The sequence below is a fragment of the Dreissena polymorpha genome, chromosome 15, assembly GCF_020536995.1.
Source record: "Dreissena polymorpha isolate Duluth1 chromosome 15, UMN_Dpol_1.0, whole genome shotgun sequence".
In the NCBI taxonomy this organism is placed as follows: domain Eukaryota; kingdom Metazoa; phylum Mollusca; class Bivalvia; order Myida; family Dreissenidae; genus Dreissena; species Dreissena polymorpha.
Genome location: NC_068369.1, coordinates 62,296,566 through 62,321,179, shown reverse-complemented (window position 1 = coordinate 62,321,179; position 24,614 = coordinate 62,296,566). Strand labels below are relative to the sequence as shown.

Below are 24,614 nucleotides of genomic sequence, written 5' to 3'. Positions count from 1 at the left end.
GTTACCGTTTCTCATAGCGCCTTCAATACTTTACCAATCTCTTTCATATTTGGCATGTAGGTACCTTGCATAGACCTCTACCTTTTGATGAGGTTTGAGGTCACTGGGGTCAAGGTCACCGAGGCTAATAATAGATTTTCCATCACGGTTATCTTACAGTTTCTCATAGGGCCTTGAATACTTTACCGATCTCTTACATATTTGCCATGTAGGTACCTTGCATGGACCTCTACCTTTTGATGAGGTTTGAGGTCACTGGGCTCAAGGTCACCGAAGCTATTAATATATTTTCCGTCACGCTTTTGTAACAGTTTCTCATAGCACCTTCAATATTTTACCGATCTCTTTCATATTTGGCATGTAGGTACCTTGCATGGACCTCTCACTTTTGATGAGGTTTGAGGTCACTGGGGTCAAGGTCACCATGGCTAATAATATATTTTTATGTCCCCCACTATAGTAGTGGGGGACATATTGTTTTTGCCCTGTCTGTTGGTCTGTTTGCGCCAACTTTAACATTTTGCAAGAACTTTTGCTATATTGAAGATAGCAACTTCATATTTGGCATGCATGTGTATCTCATAAAGCTGCACATTTTGAGTGGTGAAAGGTCAAGGTCATCCTTCAAGGTCAGAGGTCAAATATATGTGGCCAAAATCGCTCATTTTATGAATACTTTTGCAATATTGAAGAAAGCAACTTGATATTTGGCATGCATGTGTATCTCATGGAGCTGCACATTTTGAGTGGTGAAAGGTTAAGGTCATCCTTCAAGGTCAAATATATGGGTCAAAATTGCTCATGGAATGTCACTTCTGCAATATTGAAGCTAGCAATTTTATATTTGAAATGCGTGTTTATCTCAAGGAGCTGCACATTTTGAGTGGTGAAGGGTCAAGGTCATCCTTAAATGTCAAACGTCATATAGGGGGACATTGTGTTTCACAAACACATCTTGTTTCAATTGTTTCTGCATGAAGTTTCCCTTGTTGTTCTTAATTAAAGATTTGTTTTTTGTTAACCTTTCGAAAACCCTTGCTCGTTTGTGTACATATATAGCTCGCCAACAATTAAATACAAACATGTTACATGTGCATGCAATTTGATATCAGACTATTTTTGTGATTTCCTGTTTCTTTTGTTACATGTATTGGATCGAATAAATGTACATGTACAAATTTGAGACATCCGCAGTAAGTATTAAATTTCACGATATTTTAATATCATAGTCATGCGAAAAATTCAGTTGTCATGTTGATGAATGACTATTTGTATACCTGTTCTTTGTTCAATAACAAGTTCATTTTGAAACATACACTGTATGTAAAATGACGTTAAAAAAGAAATCGTAATATTATGGTTAATATTGATTTACTTATTGTGTAACAATAATATTGTGCATTGAGAAAATACAATGTACAGTGAAAACTCTCTTTACGACCACCTCGGTATTCCGACCAACTCGCTAAGTCGACCACCATTTTTCAGTCCCGATTTGTTCCTTCTATATTTCAATGGTCGTTACACTCACTAATCCGACCAACCCGCTAATCCGCTATTACGACCACTTTAATCAGTACCAATTATCGATATTGTTCTTAATTGACACCCGCCAAACGACCAGTAATTTTCACACCTTACTTGATCTGATGTTGTGGTACTATCGGGCTTGTGTACGAAGCCATTCTGACCCAATTAACCACAATTAACGACAACGGTTTTTGGCATCGATTTGCGACACAGGTGTTAGATTTTGGCACTTGTTATAATTTTTAACCATTGATTGACAATTAGCTATTATTATTATTGAGTCTTTGATGGGTAAATTGGTAGTTGTTTGGTACACACTTTAAAGATTTATTACGGCGAATAATTTAACAGTTAGGATATTTGAGTAACACGGTTTTGTTCGTGATGGATATAAAAACCGACTTTTATACCATATCGTTATTCAAAATGGATAAGCGAAAACGGAAAGAGTTGTGTTTAAAAGAAAAGATTGATTTTATCGACGCAAGTGATGGGAAATCTCAACGACGATTTATTCGGCATTGGAAAGACTCGGGTTCAAGCTATTCTAAAAAGAAAATCTCGACTTTTATTCGACAAAATGCTAAGCAGACGACAATTGACTCATTCGTTAAGTAAACATCAAGGATCTTGATGAAAAGTACATATACATGTATTTACACTTAATGAACAACTTGAAATACTATCTTTGTACAATGTATAAATACAATGTATAAACGGATGACTGTTATATTGTATGCAAACAGATAAAAGTTCAGTGAATATTTACGTTGTTGTAATTATATGTCCATCAAATTCATGAAAACTCAGAATTAAGACCACCTCGCTATTAAGACCACTTTTGAAAAGTCCCACAAGTGGTCTTAATAGCGAGTTTTCACTGTATATCAAATTTATAAAGTATCGATAAGAAGTGTTGTTAAGAAATCGCGGTGAATTTAGCGAGTCATAATTTCACATTTAGCTTTTTATGCTCCCCCACAATTTAATTTGGGGGGAGCATATAGTCGCCGCTTCGTCTGTGTGTGTGCGTCCGTCCGTGCACAATTTTTGTCCGGGCTATTTCTCAGCAACTAATGACTGGAAGTCAATGAAACTTTATGGGAAGCTTCACTACCAAGAGGAGATGTGGATATTATCAGCGGGTTCTGGTCGGATGATTTTTCACAGAGTTATGTCCCTTTGAAATTTTCCATTAACTGTACATATAGTGCAATTCTTGTTCGGGCTATTTCTCAGCAACTAATGACCAAAATTCAATGAAACTTTATGGGAAGCTTCACTACAAAGAGGAGATGTGCATATTATCAGCGGGTTCTGGTCAGATGATTTTTCACAGAGTTATTGCCCTTTGAAATTTTCTATGAAAAAATTCTTGTCCCCCAACTACTGTGTCATCAAGACGTTTCCTTTTATCTAAATTTATAAAGCAATATTGTGAGAAAAAAACACTTTGGGGACATCACCCATTCTCCGACGGTTTCTTGTTAAAATATGAATCAAAATGAACTTGTTTTTGAACAAAACAGATCATTCACTTGATAACATAACAACTTATTTTTTCACATGCTTATGTTCATAAAATATCACTGAATTGAATACTTACTGCCGATGTTTTGAATTTATATTCGAATCAATACATGTAACAATATAAACAGGAGGAAGTCACTAAAATAGTCAGAATCAAATTACACGTAACATGTTGATATGTAATTATTGGCAAGCTATACGTACACAAACGAGAAAGCATTTCCGAAATTTTTACAAAAACAAACAATTCTTTAAATTAACAACAAGTAAATCTTCACGCAGAAACTGTAGAAACAAAACATAATGTACATCACGCTCGATGTAGGACATGTCAAATGATTCTGGAACAAGGGTAAACAATAGAAAATAATGACGATTGTTAACAATCAAGTTAAAATGTATACAAATGTACATACAAATGTAACAAAACATTCTAGAACTTTGCAAAAGTTATACGTTCTGCAATATCGAAATATACATGTTCAATCACATTTACTTGTATTCCACCGCGAACCACCAAGGCCGCGGTGGTCCACCGCGATCATTGTGGTCCACCGCGATCGCGGTGGTCCACCGTGAGATCGATTTCCCAATAACGCCCACGCTGTTCAGTCACTGTCGACGCGGTCTATCATGATGGAAACACCTTCAGATCGCCGTGATTTTCCACACTCACGAAAAATTGTCCACGGTGGGAGTGTGGTGGATGCCAGAAATCGTGCTAGACGTAGTGTATCATTAATTAATGAATACAGACAAGATTAATAGTTAAAAAGTAGCATTTATTAAAGGCATTACGAAACACGTGTTATTAAGTTCATTCAGGGACGTATACAAACATTGCACAAATCTGATGCACACTAGTCATAAACATCCGGAAAGTTTACTTTAAGTTTAGAGCCCCCATGATCAGTTACATTTTTAGCTCACCTGTCACGAAGTGACATGGTGAGCTTGTGTGACCGTGTGATGTCCGGCGTCCCTTGTGCGTGCGTGTGTCTGTCAACAATTTGTTTGTGCAGACAGTAGAGGTCACAGTTTTCATCAAATCTTTACGAAATTTGGACAGAATGTTTATCTTGATGAAATCTGGGTTGGGATTGTATTTGGGTCATCTGGGGTCGAAAACTATGTCACGAGGTCAAATAATAGAAAAACCTTGTGTAGACAATAGAGGTCACAGTTTTCATCCAATCCATATGAAATTTGGTCATAATGTTTATCTTGATGAAATATGGGTTGGGATTGTATTTGGATCATCTGGGGTCAAAAACTAGGTTACTAGGTCAAATAATAGAAAAACCTTGTGAAAGCAATAGAGTTCACAGTTTTCATCAAATCTTTATGAAATTTGGTCAGAATGTTTATCTTGATGAAATCTGGATTGGGATTGTATTTGGGTCATCTTGGATCAGAAACTAGGTCACTAGGTCAAATCATAGAAAACCCTTGTGTAGACAATAGAGGTCACATTTTTCATCAGATCTTAATGAAATATGGTCAGAATGTTTGTCTTGTTAAAAATCTGGGTTGGGATTGAATTTGGGTCATCTAGGGTCAAAAACTAGGTCGCTAGGTCAAAGTTTAAAAAAACTTGTGTAGACAGTAGAGGTCACAGTTTTCATCCAATTTTAATAACATTTGGCCAGAATGTTAATCTTGATGAAATCTGGGTTGGGATTGTATTTGGGTCATCTGGGGTCAAAATCTAGGTCACTAGGTCAAATAATAGAAAAACCTTATGTAGACAATAGAGGTCACATTTTTCATCCAATCTTTATGAAATTTGGTCAGAATGTTAAAGGTAAATCCTTGTATATTTGAAAGATGTTACAGTTTTCATCATGTCTTAATGAAATTTTATTTTGCCCATTTGTAATTCATGATATAGCTAGCCATAGTCTGATAGAATTTAAGTTGATGTAGCAAGGAAAGTCAGGTGAGCGATTCAGGGCCATCAAGGCCCTCTTGTTATTCTATATCATTTCAGGCAATAATAAAAAAAGAAAAGAAGAGTTGATCACAAGATGATTATTGTACATTGATTTATTGCATTTATTTGAATATAATTATAATTTTCGGACAACTTAATTTTTGTCTCTAAATTTTCGGACACCTGTAATTTTTGAACATTTTGCGTATCTTAATTTTCGGACACCAAAAAAAATAATTTTTAAGTGTCGGAAAACTTAAAGTAATTACGGTAGGTCTTCTGATATAGTTACTCCAAGGTATGGGTTTTCTGGCACTTGTTGAAGGATGTAGGATTAGAATAGAATTAGATGTAGAATAGAGCTGGTAGAATTTTGAGGCATTCTGGTTTTTTTTGGCATTGAATCTCATGCCCCATGTGTTGTCCAGGTTTCTAGTTTATTAAAGTCTTGCTGTAGGATTTCATGGTCCTGGCGACTTCTGATGGTGCTGTAAAGTAAACAATCATCTGCAAATAGGCGGACCGAGGACTTAACTGAGTCGGTTAGATCTTTGATGTGGCAGAGGAAATGCAGGGTCTCCTTTGGTACGCCAGAGTCTTTTAAGTTAAACAAAACTATGTTTTAAGTTTTTAAACCGGTTTTTGCATTTTGCAAACGCATTTGATAAGATTTAGCCTTGTTATTGCAGTTTAAAAAAATTACTAGTCTTTCAATTGCCATTTTGCCATAAGTAGGTAGGAATGTGTCACATTCTTTGCATAGTTTGTGACGAGTAGCTTTGCCGGAAGGCAACTTTTGGTAGCCGCGGTTTATGGACGTTTCATACTACTACCAGTTTGTGCCACTTATATTTGTGTTGAAAAGGGGTAGTCGTTTTGTCCCATTGATAATCTATAGCTGGATAGGTGTGAGTAATACTGTATAGATAAGAATTATAACGAGAATCTTTCCCACCTTTGATTGTCACCTCTGTGCAATGTAAAAAAAACATTGTTTTATTTCAAGAGTATTTATTCAGGTTAAATGTATTCTTTATTTCTATTACAGTTATTCAACTGAATCTTCACACTTGTGTTCTGGCTCATTGTTTGAGGTCACCGACCAAGTCCGATTATTCTGACCCGCAATGTAGAACAATTATTCCCTCTTTAATCTCACAATACAACATTGCAACTTTAAAATAAACTCGCTTAAAAACTAAACATGCATATGTGACAAATATAGAGCCGCATATGTTAAAAATGTAATTGCTGATATAATCCTGCATGATTTTAACCTAAATGACTGTGTCACTTTAGGACTTTTACTTCATTAACTGCTATTCAGCATCTTTGCATTTTAAGCATTCACTTATCACGTGTAGTGTGTAACTCTATCATGACACTCTACTTTGTTTGATATGTAGGGTGAGATTACCCAAGAGATGGTGCAGAACCTGTACAGTGATGACCTTGAGAAACAGAAGCAGGCCACTCATATGTTAAAGAAACTTCTCTCCAAAGGTGCGTTATGAAAAGCTACAGGAACTACATGTATATATATCAACATACATGACCCACGCTTCAGGAAAGCTGAGCTTAATACATGTGTGTAAAGTGTCTTCTCTTATTAGCTGGTGCAGTCCAATCAGGCTAGTCAGGGAAGACACTTTCCACCTAGAGAAGATTTTGGTTTACAAGAGACTTCCTTTAAGCACAAAAATTTGATGAAAGTGAAAAGTGTCATTTCTGATTAGCCTGTGCTGACTGCACTCTAGACAACAGGTACATTGAATCTAATCAAAGACCTATAAAATACACAAATAACACTGTATTATTCGCTATAGCTATATTCAATCAAATCTCACGCAGGCGTGACTATGCGAGAGTCACGTGACATTGATTTTGGAGATGCTGGAAACAGCTACTGTCGGACATTTTGTCACAAAGCAATCAATTATTTCTTCGTAATTTATCATAGCTATTTGTTGTTGTAGGGTATTCTGGGCATGGTCTTGTTAAGTTTTTATTATTGTCTCCTACCGGTTAAACCGGAGGGGACTTATGGTTTGCACTCAGTCTGTCTGTCAGTCTGTCTGTCAGTCTGTCACACTTTTCTTCATCCTGCGATAACTTAAGTTCTTTTTTTTTTTTCATGAAACATGGATAGATGGCAATATGGAGATTATGCATGACATTTCATTTTGTTCCTACATCAAAAATTATACTCGCTATGGCAACAAATATAAAAAAATATTTAGTTTTTTTAATAACAATTGTGAAGTTTCACCGTTAGGGGACCATATTGCTTGGCAATCTCTTGTTTTGATATTGTTATTTACAATCTTAATGTGTTAATTGGTGGTTTGCAGAGCAATATATGTAAGAAGTAAATGACAGTGTAACGTCAGGAAGTTGAAAATAAGTTTTTATTTTCCTGGTTGATACTTTTTTAGGTTTTGGTAATTATAATGAGATGAAATTTATTGGAAATTGAAAGTGAAATTTGATATGGTCATTTTGGGCAATTTTTGAAAAATTGAAATGCCCAAACGATTTTTTGAAAAACAAACTTTTCTATTTCTCATCCCATATTGTTGAAGTAAGATTTTTATGCTAGGTGAGATGTTAAGCTAGGTATAAATTTAAAAAAATATGTGAAACTATTCAATTTAAAGGATTTGGCCTTGTACAATGTTGGTACAATTTTAAGCTCTTTTACCCTTTTGTACACGATTGCCGTCAAACGTGTTTTGGTTCTTTTTGAAATAATTTTTCATTTTTCATCCCAAATTGATGAAGTAAGATTTTTATGCTAGGTCATATGTTAATCTATGTTAATTAAAAAAACTGGATGAAGTATCCTTTTTAAGAAAATTTGGCATAGTACAATGTCGGTACAATTTGAAGCTCTTTTTTGCGCGACTATTATATATGAAATATATATATTGGAGCTATCCTACTCACCCCGGTGTCAGCGTTAGCTTTCCCATTCCCGTTAGCGTGCAAATGTTAAAGTTTGCGTACTACCCCAAATATATCCTATGTCCATTGACATATTGCTTTTATATTTTGCATACTTCTTTACCAACATGACCCCAATCTATAAACAAGAGCAGACAACTGTATCAAGCATTTTGACAGAATTATTGTCCCTTTTATACTTAGAATATGCATATTATTGATAAATCTATGTTAAAGTTTGCATACCACCCCAAATACATGTATTGTCAATGTCCCTTGACATATTGCTTTCATATTTTGCATACTGGTTTACCAACATGACCCCAACCTATAAACAAGAGCAGACAACTGTATCAAGCATTTTGACAGAATTATGGCCCCTTTATACTTAGTTAATTGAACATTTTGCTTTAATTGACATTACTTCTTCAGTGCTCACGCTGCTGCCAGACATTGTCGCCAATGGCGATTATTTTATCCAACTGGCTATTATTTCTTAAAATTGTCTAGAAAAAATGGCGATTATTTTATCCGCCTACATCAAAAAAATAATTGCCTCTAAAAGTTGTGCGGCGATTGCGAAACGCCATCAAGCAGGAAAAATCGATAACGAGATTACCTGTGTACACACTCGACCCTGTGTATTGTCATAAACGCTTCAATAACTTCTGCGTCATCGTGGCCTAGAGCGTTTTTCTCAGTGTCAGACAGCAGTGATATCTTTCGGAAAAAAACGTCTTTAATCTCCCCGTGATTTACCAATTATCGGTCACTGTTAGATCTATTAATTTTTCGCCAATTATAATTTGTCATTATTGAAAATCGACGCGAATATTTTCGGCTGGTTTTGTTTTTCACGCCTTTGAAAATTGCTTGATGAAATAATTATTAAATCGCCATCAACGAATTTTCCCCGTAATTACCGCTGTTTGTCGTCTGCTTTATTTCTTGATGTGTGATAAATTGATAATGATTTCAATTTTTAACCAGGTACTGGTTAAAAATAATACTGAAAAACACTTCTTTTCTCCATTTGAAGCATTTTTAGCAAAACAGCTACAACACAAATCCTTAATTTTAGTCAAAACGCTGCAAATTTTTCTCAATTCAAAGGGACCCGGCATATGTCATGGCCAGCTAATTTTAAGGAAACACGTGTTTGGAATTACACTGAGATGGTGTATTTTAAATCACGCGCTGTGACGTTATTTGATGTAAACATGATCGGCATTGCGAAAGTGTTATTGTTGGAATAAATTATTTGCATTTGATATTGGCCTCTGTCTACAACATAGCGGCCGATGGCAAACGTCGAAATAAGAGATAAAGCAGTCGAACGATATGCACCTTTTATTTAATCATTAATGTGCAAAACGCGTACATTTTTTCGGATTGCCGTTTTCGGATACTGTATTTTTGTCGTCAATTATGATTTATTTTCGAAGTTCATAATAGAAAAAAATAGAATGACGAATACACATGCGGTGATACGGAAGGTGTGGTTTATAATATTTCGAATTGTATAAAAACTATAATAAAAAGTATAATTAGTAAGGGCTCTGGGTGGGGTGGGGGCTCTGCCCTTTATTCTCATGTGTATGTAACTGTAGCTGATATCTGGTTTGTTAAGTGACACCCAAACCTTGATTGTATTCTTTATTGTAATAATATTTTATAAGAAAATGACACACTGATATTATGCTTGTTATATATATATATATATATATATATATATATATATATATATATATTATAACTTAAATTCAATAGATATACATTTAATAAAACATAGATATAATGAGAGATTGTTTTTTTCTTTTTGCCTTCAGTACTGATTTGCTGAAAAGTCCGCGTCTGTTTTGGCTATTATTTTGTTAAGGAAAAAAATTATGGCTATTATTTTCTGAAGGCCAGTGTGAGCACTGCTTCTTTATTTATTATCACATATATATATACATATTTATCCGTTTTTTTTAATGTTATTTTTATATGTTAGAAATAAAAATGCATACAAGAATATTTTATCAGCAAAAGCCTTTCAAATAAACTATTTAACAGCATTCTTGCTACGATTTGAAAATTCTTATAGCGCTATTTCTTTAACCATCGCAGCATTATACAATCTTAATCTAGCTAAATAAAATCAAGATTTTATTAAAGCATAATTACTAATGTTTCTATGAAACTTTATTTTATTAAAATCGGATTGTTATTGACCATGTTATGGCCGCCTTTCTATAGCCCCGTAGCATTTTCACATAACTTTGCTCAATAATTGTAGCCGTTGCTACTCTCGCGTCTCTATCTTATCGGTTACTTGACCACATGACCCCGCCGCGAGATAGAATGATAAAGCGCAAGGTTTCGAATATGTGTATTTTATAGGTCTTGGGTCTAATTGACGCTTTGTTCAACTAGTTGGTTGGTCGGTTAATGGATTGGTGTATTTGGCAATATATGTCTTTGTAACATGCTATTAGTTTGTTGAGATAACCGCTTCTAAATTTCTTTAGGGATTTAATTGAAACTTTAGTTATGTTTCTCTGAACTAGAGGAATGGCTGCCTGCGCAGGGGGTATTTTTAGTGAATTTTGTGACAAACCAAATTTATATACATTGTAACTGTATTTATTTTCAGGACCCAACCCACCCATTGATGAGGTGACAAGCACTGGCCTCATTCCTAGATTTGTGGCGTTCTTGGAAACAGAAACACTTCAGGTACTATCAGAGATAGGGGGTTCTGGAAGTAGATTGCAATCATGGAAACCTATGATTAAATTATCCATTAAAATGAAATTTAAGTTCTTCATATTTTTTCATTAAACTTGAAACATGGATAGATGGCAATATGGACATTATGCACGTCATTTCATTTTGTTCCGAAGTCTCAAAAATTCTGGTTGCTATGGCAACAAATATATATATATAATATTCTGAAAATGGTGGAATTTCTGACAATGGTGGAGCCGGTAGGGGACTTTCATTGCTTGACAATAGTCTTGTTTTTAACTGTTACATGTTTATTTCAGTTTGATGCTGCATGTGTCCTCACAACCATTTGCTCAGGGTCCAGCCAACATATCGGGATGGTCAAAAACGCCAATGCAGTGCCTGTATTTGTGAGGCTTCTCAGCTCCGAGAGAGAGGATCTGCAGGAACAGGTACTTGTGAGCCTTGTTCTGGGAAAATGGGTCTTAATGCATGTTTGTAAAGTTTTGTCCCAGATTAGCCTGTTCAGTCTGCACAGGCTAATCAGAGGAAAAAAAATCGCCTTATCTGGATTTTGATTTTGAAGAGACTTAATTAAGATGAACAATTCCATAAAAGTGGTTAGTGATGTCGCTGATTGGCCTGCGTTTACTGCACAGGCTAGTCCTGGACGACAATTAACGCTTATGCATTTAACCCATTTTTTTTTAACAAGCTCATATCAACTTGTTTTTACTATTTAACCTCCGCTTTATGTATTTTTAGGTGTGAACAAAACAAATAAAGTGGGTACCTTTCGTGACTTGTTTTTCTTAAAACGTCAGTTTTAAGCTGGACTATTCATAGAATTGTTAAAGCTATACTAAACACTCATTTGTCAGTGTCTGTGTGTTTGTATGCAGCAACTCAATATCTATATCTCTTCTACAGTTATTCAAGTGAATGTATGTTTTAGTGGTCTTTATATATGGTCTCTAACCAATGGCTGGAACTCTGATCTGACCTGCAAATGAGCAAAATAATGCCCCTTTAGTACTTGAAAATATAAGATTTAGGTTAGTGTGTGTCACTGCGGGGAATCACGTGATCACAAAAGTACGTCGTACGCACAAAATGGTGGAAAAAGCTCTCGCTTAATGACAAAAATCAAGGTATTCTCATATTTTATATTATCAAAATAAATGATAACTATGCGCAGAGTACCCGCTTAGTCGCCTTATGTACTCTGGTAATTGTCGTTTTTCTTAGATTTCTGTAGTTTTCTCAAACATTCAGGAACAATAAACAATGAAAATTGTACATCGTCTGAACAAACTTTATTTTGACATGTTTGCTATTCAAGACAACAAACAACGAAATAAATGCAACATTTTTTGGTTGATAACATGCTTAGAATATTTTGTACACGGTTTTGCACGTTCTTTAAGTTTTTTTAGACCTGTGGCGAGGATTTTGGAAAATAGTACATCGTCTGAACATTTTTTGTTTGCGTACATCGTCTGAACGGTTTTGTGTACATCATCTGAACTGCTTCTGTTTTTACTTTTAATGCGATGTTTATCATAATAAAACTGTAATAACATCTGTGATCAGCCAATCGATTTTTCGTCCAAATGACCTTCTGTTCTATGATCAGAAAACACAAAATCCTGTGTTATTTTACATGTTTACGTAGTGTTTTATTTTATTAACTTAAATTTATATATAAATTAAATACAATTCAACCTCGAAAAAAGGTTGTTATTTATGTATATAAAGGCATGACAATAATGTAATACGAGGCATGTCATTTGGACGAAAGATCCTTGGCTTTTCACATAATTATATTTAAAAAGACCAAATGTAGTTTGCAGTAAAACTAAACTGAACTTAACATTTCTTTTCACATACTTGGCACATGTGAGTACTTATTAAAAATATAATGCTCGGCTCGAAACAGTGGCAGCTCGGAGCTTGCGGTGATTTTTGTCAAGCTTCAATAATATATGTAGTATATAATATTAAATGTTAATCTTAGTCTGAATTACATATATTTTGTAATTGATATATAATTATTTTTGTGAAAATAAAATAATGATGTCATCAAATAAGTTGATATAATTAGATGTATGTTATATATAGCTGTTTTTTATTTCAGAATGCTCAAAATGTCAAGTCGATCGCTTCATCGTTTGAAGAGAAAGCGCTTGAAAACATCGCAAACAATACGATTAGTTACACCAAAATGCATTTCGTCAACTGCATGTCACATTGGAGTTTGTCTGCAACAAATTACACCAGTGCTTACACCCATTTAGTCACCATTTCATTCACCAGTGTATAAAGTATCTCCACCCAAAAAGCGAGCAAAGAAAAGCATTTCTGCAAGAGCTCTTTTTGAGCAGCAGCCATCTTGTTAAAAAATATGCCGTCGCATTCATGACGCTACTGAATCAGATTATCATCTGAACATTAACAATGGATCAGTCAAAACGAAAAGCGAACAGTTAAGTGGAACCGATATCGTGTGAATCTTAAAGCTATGAGAATACTACAACACAAGCAGGCAATTTAACGAGATAAATATTCATAAAATAGTTTGTACTAATGTATCTAAGATATAAAATAGTTGTATATCTACATCTCATATATTAACTCTTCTAAGATTCTACCACCTCCTTTTAATACCAATTTTATGAATTGGTATAGACTTTCCGAATGCTTTAAGAATGCTTTGTGCTATTTTATGCCAAATACAAATTATGTTAATGTTATGTCATGAAATAAAATTTAATGTTAATAATAAAGTCATTATGACCTAGTGTTATACATTGTATTTTATATGAAGCATCATATAGAGGCCCTCGAATACATGTATATGTTAATTAATCTTGACTGGGGTCAGAAGTGGCCACACGCAGGAAGTAAAATATTTTATTGACTCGAATAGCTAAATAACTGATAAAATAACTTCTACCGGACATGTGCCCAATTTGATTGGGGGGGGGGCAGATATAAGACGTTAGCAAAAAACAGCAAATATCTATTATACCCGGTACATGAATGTCTTCCTATCATAATATACTGCTGTTGATAGCCTGGCAAAATGTTGAAATTATGCATTTGTACACTTCAGCATGTGGTGCATTACAACAAAGACCTATAGATTACACAGATTGGAAACTTCGCGCCTTATCGGGCTATCTCTCGGCGGGGTCACGTGGTCGAGAAACTGATAAGAACACTTGGGATCAGCAGACGATTTATTCCATGAATCAATCGGAGTAGTCCGGAGATAGCCGGTGTATCACGATTGCGATAAGATAGCGACGCGTCAGTAGCAACGGCTACGATTATTGAGCAAAGTTATGCGAAAATGTTACGGCGCTGTAGAAAGGCGGCTGTAACTTGGTCAATAATGATCCGATTTTCATAAAATAAAGTTTCATAGAAACATGAGTAATTATGTTTTTATAAAATCTCGATTTTATTTACCTACAATAAGAATTTATAATGCCGCGATCATTGAAGCAATTGCGCTAAGAACTTCCAAATCGCGGCGAGAATGCTGTTGAATAATTTATTTGAAAGGCTTTTGCTGATAAAATATTCTTGTATAATTTGGTATTTCAGACAGTTAAAACCTTATAAAATATTATTATTTCAAAACGGATAGATATATGTGGACACATAGATCTAGGTCTAGGTCTTTTTATTTAGATCTTATTCATGAGTTATAGGTTATTAAAGTTTTGTTTGTAATCCAGTTTTTTTCTTTTGGTTATTAAATTAAGCTTTCAGTATCGTGGGCTAGGATTTCGCGAAAAGAAAAAAACAAAAACATTTCACGCGCGTGTTAATCGTCGAATCAATTAGCGAACTGAAGATGCTTTGAGTGTTTTTTCTTTACTCTTGAGAATTAATTAAAAGAAGGGATTCTTACTTCAATTATCAGTTTGCGTTGTTGATTGATTTTAATTGTGTGATCAGTGGCCGCGGCCGGCGAATTCATTCTTTATATGTCATTGTGATGTTCAATTAAGGTAAGTCTTTGTTGTGAATGTGTTAGATTTTAATATACTTGTTTATAATAGTACGTTATAAACACAATGAAATGCTGTATAAAACTGTTTAAAAAAGGCTATTCTCGATTGTGTATCTTATAAGTCTGGTAGCTTAAAAGCATAGTCGCCCTTTGGGCCTTAGAGAAATTTCCAGCTCTGTTTTTCACCTGCTCATCCCAAGACCTCAGATAATCAATTAGTTCCCCTGTAAGAAAGTCCAGGCGGTTGTCATTTGTGTCACTGTATGGCTCCAGATTTTGATTTCTTGAATTTCGACCTTCCCACCGACTTCTTACGTTTAAACAGTCAAAGAATTTGTTGAACATTTTTATGAATTTGACTGTTTCTTCAGTTTCTGGCCCATACAAGTCTGCCATGGCATTGGCCACACTGTCACTCAAAACCTGGGCCGCCAGCTTAACCTTCATGTAGTTAAAACTGGCCAGATGAACATGGTTTCGGGTCAATTTTGGGCATGGATTGTACAAGTTCAATTCGCAGTGCTCCTCAAATAGTCTTACTATGTGCATCCATGAAATATCTTTTTGGTTTATTCATAATGTACGGGATTTGTTGTGAGAGAATGAGTTACTCAAGTTATTTCTTAGAGTTTTTATAAGATGAGGCACATCTGAAATGAAATATATTTGTCTATTTCTGTAGTTAGGATTTACAGTCCTGAATAAGCACTCCTGTTTGTTTAAATCTATACTTAGATTAACATATTGCCTAGCATAAAAATCTTACTTCAACGATATGGGATGAGAAATAGAAAAGTTTTCACAAAGAAACAAACCACTTTGGCGACAGGTGTGAAAAATTATTGAATGAATTAACAGTATAAAATTGTACAAAGGCAAAATCCTTTAAAATGACTTATTTTCGTCTACTTTTTATTAATCATACCTAGAATTACATATCACCAAGCATAACAATCTGACTTAATCGATTTTGGATGAAAAATGAAAAAGTTTATCAATAAGAACAAAAACACGTTTGACAGCAATCTTGTACAACAGAAGAAAAGAGCTTAAAATTGTACCAACATTGTATAAGGCCAAATGCTTTAAATTGAATATTTTCCTGTAGTTTGTTTAAATCTATACTTAGATTAACATCTTGCCTAGCATAAAAATCTTACTTCAAAGATATAGGATGAGAAATAAAATAGAAAAGTGTTTCAACAAAATACAAACCACTTGATTGAATGAAATAACAGTATAAATAGTACAAATTGAACAAAGGCAAAATCCTTTAAAATACCTCATTTTCGTCTACTTTTTATAAATCATACATAGATTAACATCTCACCTAGCATAAAAATCTTACGTTATCAATATGTGATGCTTAATGAAGAAGTTTATAGAAAAATGCTTCGGGCCTTTCAATTTTTCAAAAATTATCGAAAATGAACGAATCCAGTGTTCTCTTTCAAATTCCGATAAATTAATAATTAATTAGAATAATAACTACCAAAACCTAAAGAATTATCAAGACAGAAAATAAATACTTATTTCTTATCACACAAAGAATATTCAATATGTCTTTTTTCGGAGACCGACTTTGCTCACTACGTAAAGTTCGTAACGTTGCGCTTTCAGGCATTCATTGCTCTGCAAACTGACAACCGAGCGCTAAAAACACTAATTAACACATTAAAATTGTTAATAACAATATCAAAATAATATAAACTTACCAGATCATGCTCAGAATACCCTACGACATCAAATATTAACGACTAATTACGAAGAATAATTGTTTGCTTTATAAGAAAATGGCCGACAGCAGCTGGAACAGGGAAGATTCTACAGGTACACCGGCATCTCCAAAATCAATGTCACGTGATCCGCGTCCGCCGATAGATATTATCGCATATCGCTATAGCGGAGACGAGAGATTCCAATCTGTGTAATCTATAGGTCTTTGATTACAACTAGTGCTTAGGGTATTTTCTACGTTGTCAGATACAAGTTCCAATAGACAACATCAGTGCAGCAAGTTTTTATTATAAACGATAGTGTTAACAAGGTTTTGCTATATCCATACAAGGAAAACTGCCCCGCTCCCTAGTGGCCATGTTTTTCAACGGACCGTAATAATTTTCGAATTCAGCCGAGGTATCATAACAACAAATGTTCGGACAAAGTTTCATGAAGATTGAAGTATAAATGTGACTTTTGGAGTGTTTAAAAGATTCACTATAGCCATGTGAGCAAATATGCCCCCCTGACGGCCATCTTTTTCAATGAATCTGAACCATTTTCAAAGAAAGCTGATATGTCATTAAGACACGTTTTGACCATGTTTCAAGAATATTAAACTGTAAATGTGAATTTTAGTGTTAACTATCTTTTTCTTTATTTTGACCAAGTGACCTAGTTTTTAGTCCGCTACCGGTTTCACTGGAGGAGACTTATGGTTTTGTATCTGTCAGTCCGTCACACTTTTCTGGATCCTGCGATAACTCTAAAAGTTCTTAATATTTTTTCATGAAACTTGGAATATGGATAGATGGCAATCAGGGTTGGCACCAATCGACCGCCCCTGGTTTTAACCGGCGGTTTTTACCGGTTAAAACCGTCCTGGTCAATACTCCCGAAGTGGTTATTACTGGTCAATACTGGTCGATTGAACTTTACCCCCAATTTTTATTTATATTCCATGCCTAATTAAACAATGTTGATAATATAAATTAAACAATGCCTAATTTAACAATGTTGATAATATAAATTAAACAGACATGTTGCCAATAATGTCTTAAGCTATTAATACCTACTATTTTATACCTGTTCATGCAATTTGAAGGCCAATCTCTCAAAATTTTGCAAAGAAGTCAAAGTTGGTCAATTGGATTTTTCTGGTTGATTGAACTTTTTTTCAATTCTAATGAATTATGATGCTCAGATAATTCTGTGCTTGATTCAACAAGAACCTGTCAATTACTGTGTATGAGTTGTTCCTCATACCCCACTGTCCCCACAGTCTTCTAACAGTCTTCTCACCTATACAGGTTGGGGCACCCAAAACTGATAATAGGGCCTTAAATGGCACCTTTTTCACACAATCCTTACTTGTCATGTATTCTTGCATTTATTTCTTTAAATATTTTTTCAACAAAATAGTGAAAAAAACTTTAATTTTTATTGATATAAGAATAAAAAACATAATAAGAAATATTTATTAAAAGAAAAAAATAATTGAAAAGAAGAGTAGACCCACAATTGGAAAACATTATTTGTTGGCAAAATCAAGAACTTTGATTGTTTATTCATTTGAATACCAATTGAACTTTTTAATATGAAAGGGAAAAACAACCTCTTAATACAGAAAGGAAACAAGTTAGAAGAAACTATTAAACTAATAGCAAGTACAATGTAATCTTCTATTGTGTGAGTGATATGTAATAGCCTTAGGGCAGATTTGCTTAATTGTCAATATCAGAGACATAACACTGCATGCATTTTATTACCAACTAAGAGGCTAGATTTATAACCCTAGAATACACAAGAGTTCTGTTTGATTATCTGCTTATCAAATAGATATATCAATAGAGAAGTGAAATGCTATGGTACCTACAATAGTAATAATACTTTAGTAACAGATGTGACACACTGAGATAAAAATATTGCCTTAGTCCTTATGTATTTGAGGCTGTTTCCATAAGTAATAAAGAACTAACTTTTTACAGCTTTAAAGATTTTTTTTACAATAAATAACTCAGAAAAAAGTTTATCAATTACAGAATAATTATTGATTTAATATAAAATGGCTCCTTTGTAATGTTTAAATGCTACAATTTTCAATCGACCAGTATTGACCAGTAAAGACCAGTAATGACCAGTATTGACCGGTTTTAACCGGGTATTGACCGCCGGCCCAATTGACCAGTCGCGGTCAATACTCAATTGACCAGTCGCCAAAGTATCGATCGCTCCGCCCACATTCTTCGATCAGCCAATCAGATATCGATTTTTCACACACCCCTTAGCAACGCTTATCTGGCCGCCATTTTGTCTGACAAACAAAGCGTATCGTACATATGGAATGGACGTAATTTTTAAGAGTTTACACAGATTTTATACCAAATGCATGATCATTACTGTTCGATCATTATTCAAAATTGTAGGTGCTATACATACTTTATAAAAGGTTATTATTTTATCTTTATTTCTTGAACATATGAACGAGTAATGAGAAAACAAGCACAATAAATAGTGTAACCACACCAGTTGTGTGTTCTATAAAACATGTTATACCGTTTGATGCACAATATTATTAAGCAATTTGGGCAACATAATAATTGCCACACGTGCTTATTAATCTCAGCGTAATTGTCGATGATTAATAAATGACAGTATGTTGCGTGGATCTCAGAATGAAGGAACATTAAGGCATTGTTAGGTACTGTACACAAGAAGAGAAATATTTAATTACCTAAATGATTTCCAATTATATATTTATTTTCTGTGGATCATAAACAATGGAAATCATTATAAATTGTTAACTTAAATATTGTTTTAACTAAAGTTAAAACAACAAAAAGGTGATTTCAACGCGGCTTGCTATAGCATAGCTTAAAGCGGCTTCAAGTGTAAAATATAAGGCTTATAATACAACAACAACAACAACATTTCTAATACAACAAATATTGATACGGGGAAAAATGTGAAAATTGCAATTAACATATAAGGGCCATCTTGTTATAAATAAACAAATGCATAATATGCTAAATGTATTCAATTCCAATGTTCGTGAACAGCACCGTAATACCAAAATTACATTTTTCGATAGTGAAATGTAGCAGGTTCCCATTAAACATAAATAAAATAAAATGCATATTAGATCTGTTAATGAAACCACGAAATTAGGCCTGTATTATATTATGGTTACAATCAAAATTTAATTTATATCTAAATTTAAAAAATCAGTGTCTTTTTAAAAATAACACAATAAAACAAAGATCTAAACATTTTTAATAAACAAAAAACCCATCATGATATGGATGTGTCATTTGCATTTAATAAAAATATTTTCAAAATTATATATGAATAGCAACCGGATTCATTGCCAGACGGTTTTAATACAAGTTCAAAATCAATATGAAATAAATGCTCATTTTTACCACTGATTTTTCATCAACTTCCTATAATATGTAAAAGAGATGTTTCTGATAGTTAACTCATTTATTTTGATTACGCCATTTCTCTCTAAAGCATTTATGATTGTATTAAAGTTGTACAAAGCAGTTTAGTTAAGTTTGCGGCTTTAATAAAAAGAGCATGATGCATCGTTACAAGTATAGTATTTCACTCAGGTAATGCGATATAATTGCGATCTGCTTGTCGGAGTTTTCTAATCACTAGACCACGTGACTATGTGGGCGGAGCGATAGATAATTTGGCGACTGGTCAATTGACCGGTCAATATGCCAACCCTGATGGCAATATGGACATTATGCACATCATTTCATTTTGTTCCTACATCAAAATTTCTGGTTGCTATGGCAACAAATAGACTAGAAATACTGCTGAAAATGGTGGTTTTTTTTCTGGATCCTGCGATAACTCAAAAAGTTCTTAATATTTTTTTATGAAACTTGGAACATGGATAGATGGCAATATGGACATTATGCACGTCATTTCATTTTGTTCCTACGTCAAAAATTGTGGTTGCTATGGCAACAAATAGACTAGAAATACTGCTGAAAATGGTGTTTTTTTTATTGATCCTGTGATTTCTTTAAAAGTTCTTAATATTTTTTCATGAAACTTGAAACATGGATAGATGGCAATATGGACATTATGCACGTCATTTAATTTTGTTCCTACTTTAAAAATTCTGGTTGCTATGGCAACAAATAGACTACAAATAATACTGAAAATGGTGGTTTTCTGGTTCCTGCGATAACTTTAAAAGTTCTTAATATTTTTTCATGAAACTTGGAACATGGATAGATGGCAATATGGACATTATGCACCTTGTTTCATTTTGTTCCTATGTCTAAAATTATGGTTGCTATGGCAACAAATAGATTAGAAATACTGCTGAAAATGGTGTTTTTCTGGATCCTGCGATAACTTTAAAAGTTCTTAATATTTTTTCATGAAACTTGGAATATGTATAGATGGCAATATGGACATTATGCAAGTCATTTCATTTTGTTCCTACGTCCAAACTTTTGGTTGCTATGGCAACAAATAAAAAAAATATTCTGACAATGGTAGAATTTCTGACAATGGTGGAGCCGGTAGGGGACTTTTATTGCTTGGCAATTATAGTCTTGTTACCTGGTGTGACCCAGTTTTGAACACGAAAAAGATATCATTGGGACAACTTTTCTTACCAAGTTACATTACAAGTAAGCAATAAATATTACCTTTAGAGTGTAAACAAGGACAAATGTTAACGACGCATTAAGGACAAATGGTGATCCTAAAAACACACCATGAGCACCTTGTGCTCAGGTGAGCTTAAAAAAAGGAACTTAACATTATATGTTTTATGAAACAAATGTAATTTTTATTTGCACTAAACTAAATTTCCAGTACTTTATATTGGTTATGTCATAGTAAGGGAGGTAAATATTATGCACATATACAGTGCATAGATTGGCATGTTCACAAATTCAAATATATGACTGTTAGTTTAAATAAATTCTTTATCACATTCATTCTCAAGATTTATTAAAGTCATATCACGGTGATAATTTTCTCATCAATCCCTCGACCGGTTCGGCAGTTGGGGGGAAATGAGGGACAGCAATACAGAAATCCTCCATCAGTCAAGTCTGTTGTGTGCTACTTAGAGTAATTCATCCATGGGAAGGGATGTCCACTCTTACATTATCAATCCAGCTTTTATTCTGACGGCCTAGGCGTCGACCTCCCTGTAACGTGCCATGGAGAACAGTCTTGCACAGTGATTCATGCCCGGTGACGTGTTCAAACCAAGCCAGCTGTACCTTAGCACAAATATTCGTGGTCATGGTAGTGCAGTTATAAAATTGCCCTTACTGAAGCTTATTTCATTCCGTTCACTGTTGTTTATTTCTCAATATGAAACAATCAAAAGCAATCCAGTGTAACTTGTCAATTTCATATTGAGGGCTGAATTTATTTGCCCATCGATATGTAGAATATTACCATATTCAATTTGCTGTTGGCATACATGGTAAAGTCTTCTTGGACCTTGTGTAGTACAATCTGATCTCAGTTCTGAAATTTAAAGATATAATAGCAAACAGTTGACAATATAACAGCAAATACATTTTAACACATCGAATAAACACACGTTCACAGATGGGCATTAAGGATTTCTTTGTCTATTAATTTTTGTAGTAAAATAAAAAGAATACTAGAGTCATAAATAAAGTTATTGGCTGATCACAGATGTTATTACAATTTTATTATGATAAACATCGCATTTAAAGTAAAAACAGAAGCAGTTCAGATGATGTACTCAAAATCGTTCAGACGATGTACTCAAACAAAAAATGTTCAGACGATGTACTATTTTTCAAATTCCTCGCCACAAATCTAAAACAGCTTAAACAACGTGCAAAACCTTTTACGAAATATTCTAAGCATGTTATCAAGCAAAACTGTTGTATTTATTTGTTTGTTTGTCATCTTGAATAGCAAACACGTCAAAACAAAGTATGTTCAGACGATGTACAATTTTCATTGTTTATTGTTCCTGAATGTTTGAGAAAACTACAGAAATCTAAGAAAAATGACAATTACCAGAGTACATAAGGCGACTAAGCGGGTACTCTGTGCATACATGTAGTTATCATTTATTTTGATAATATAAAATATGACAATACCTAGATTTTCGTCATTAAGCGAGAGCTTTTTCCGCCATTTTGTGCGTACGATGTACTTTTGTGATCACGTGATTCCCCGCAGTGGTGTGTGTTTGCTAACCAATAGCTAAAGTTTGCATCAAACAACCTTTATGAAACTTTGGATATAGCAAGCCTGTGTTAAATACTGAATTTGGGGCCTGTTGTGTCATGGTCACAGTGACTATAAAAAGGAAAACAAATTGCTTTCAATAACTTAAGTTTGTTGCTGATATAATGATGTCATTTTGTGAGAAGATAGTGTACATGCAGACTAAGCTAGTTATTGACTATAGGGCATTTTGGGTCAAGGTCACTGTTACCAAATAAAGAAAAAATATATCCTCTAAATAACTTGACTTTTCTTTGAGGTATTTCGCAGAAATTTAGTGTTTTGCTAGCATACATGCAGACTTAGCTTAGAATTGCATTTGAGGTCAGTCAGGTCAAGATGAAGGTTACTAAAAATATGGAAACAGTTTAAGCTCATTAACTAGAGTTTTGATGGAGCATTTGCATTGAAATTTGTATGAAGGTAGCTGATATGCAGACATTTTTTAAAATTGCAATTATTTAAATTAAAATAAATGTATCAGTAGTCTAGCAATCATACAACTTGATTAATGTACCGGTAGCCTAGATCCTTAAACGGGAATATTTTGTGACAAGGTGGCTCTCTTATTATATCTAGAAACAAGCCAATAGGGCTGTGGTCAGGTCAACTTTGAAATGTTTATATTTTGGAATTAACCAAAATTCAAATATACCGTAAATCAAATATTTCAGGCGTCCGAAAATGTAGAGACAAAAATTAAATGTAAAAAAATTATCATTTTATTGAAATAAAAGCAATAAATCAATGCACAATAGTGTTTCTTCTTTAAAATAAAAACAACTTCACAGCTTTGCTAACTCTTGCCTAAAATTATACAGAACAAAAAAGAAAAGCATTAAACATACTGTTTCCTAAATAGGAAGATATCATTTAAAAATGCTGCTGGGTGAAGCGATTGAATACATGCTTATTTATCCAATTACGCAAATGTCTATTGCCCTCAGGCATGCGTGACCTAGGTTTTATGACCTTAATCCGTTTGTAAAACCCCATGATCAAAGTTCCACAAGATAAGCAAATACAGTGCTAAAATCTGGTAAACAGCGCTGTAATATATACTGTCTGAAAATTTAGAGTCATTAATGATACAGGAAAACGTGCATGTCCAAAAATTAAGAGTCAAAAAAAATTATTATATTTGCCAAAAAAGGGGGTGTCCGAAAATTTAGAGAAAACTTAGAGTAATTACAGTAGATACAAGTCCTGTATACTTTAAAATTGGCATATTAATTATTGAATAATGTCAAATCAATAGAGCTCGAGAAAACAAACGCATATTTTATCTTTTCAGGCTGTATTGGCGCTGGGCAAAATTGCTAGGGTCAGTCCCGAATGCAGAAATATTGTTCTCAGTGAGAAAATTCTGGTACCTCTGCTACAGTAAGTAATCATCATGTGTTTTTTGTTGGAATTTTTGGAAGTCTGTGAGCCATTAGCCAATGAGTATAAGCTGGTTAGACCTAAACTTTTACCCTTTCCCACTCAGAAGCAAAGTGATGTTGCTATATGCAACCAGCATAAAACCATAACAGCCTGTGAGTAACTCGATGTCTGTTCATTTTTTATGCTGTTTGCTGATCATCAGTATCTTAGGGTTGGAAATGAAGCCTTAAAAACTTGAATCTATTAAGAAATGTATTAAATTTGATTTTCTAAGGGATTACAAATAACATGGTCTTGCGTAAATACTCAGTTCTATCATTTGCTTTAGCTCTCTCAGGGTTTTTTCTAACTGAAAATGTTCCTTTTGTGATATTGAGTCAGACTTAATGCAAGTGTCTGTTTCAGATTGCTTCGCAAGGGAAAAAGCAGCCTCTCCATGACCAAGAACGCTGTCTGGTGTCTCTCAAAATTGTGTAGCGGCAAAATCTTGTTGCCTGACTTTGAGAAGGTTAGTGATTTGAACATTTCTGTGCTGGTAACCCAGGAAGTTAAATTTTAGTCCATATGAATTTATTATAGTCA

The 24,614-nt window shown here is 34.0% G+C and overlaps 1 protein-coding gene across 1 annotated transcript in view; it reads left to right on the top strand.

Moving 5' to 3' along the window:
• The window catches only part of LOC127860407 (uncharacterized), a 97,260-nt gene that overhangs the window by 10,714 nt on the left and 61,932 nt on the right, over positions 1–24,614 (top strand). Inside the window, exons 4-8 of the mRNA XM_052398467.1 lie at positions 6,400–6,496; positions 10,575–10,657; positions 10,969–11,100; positions 23,941–24,029; positions 24,438–24,540. Of these exons, the coding sequence (XP_052254427.1) occupies positions 6,400–6,496; positions 10,575–10,657; positions 10,969–11,100; positions 23,941–24,029; positions 24,438–24,540 (504 nt within the window). The remainder of the gene's footprint in view (positions 1–6,399; positions 6,497–10,574; positions 10,658–10,968; positions 11,101–23,940; positions 24,030–24,437; positions 24,541–24,614) is intronic.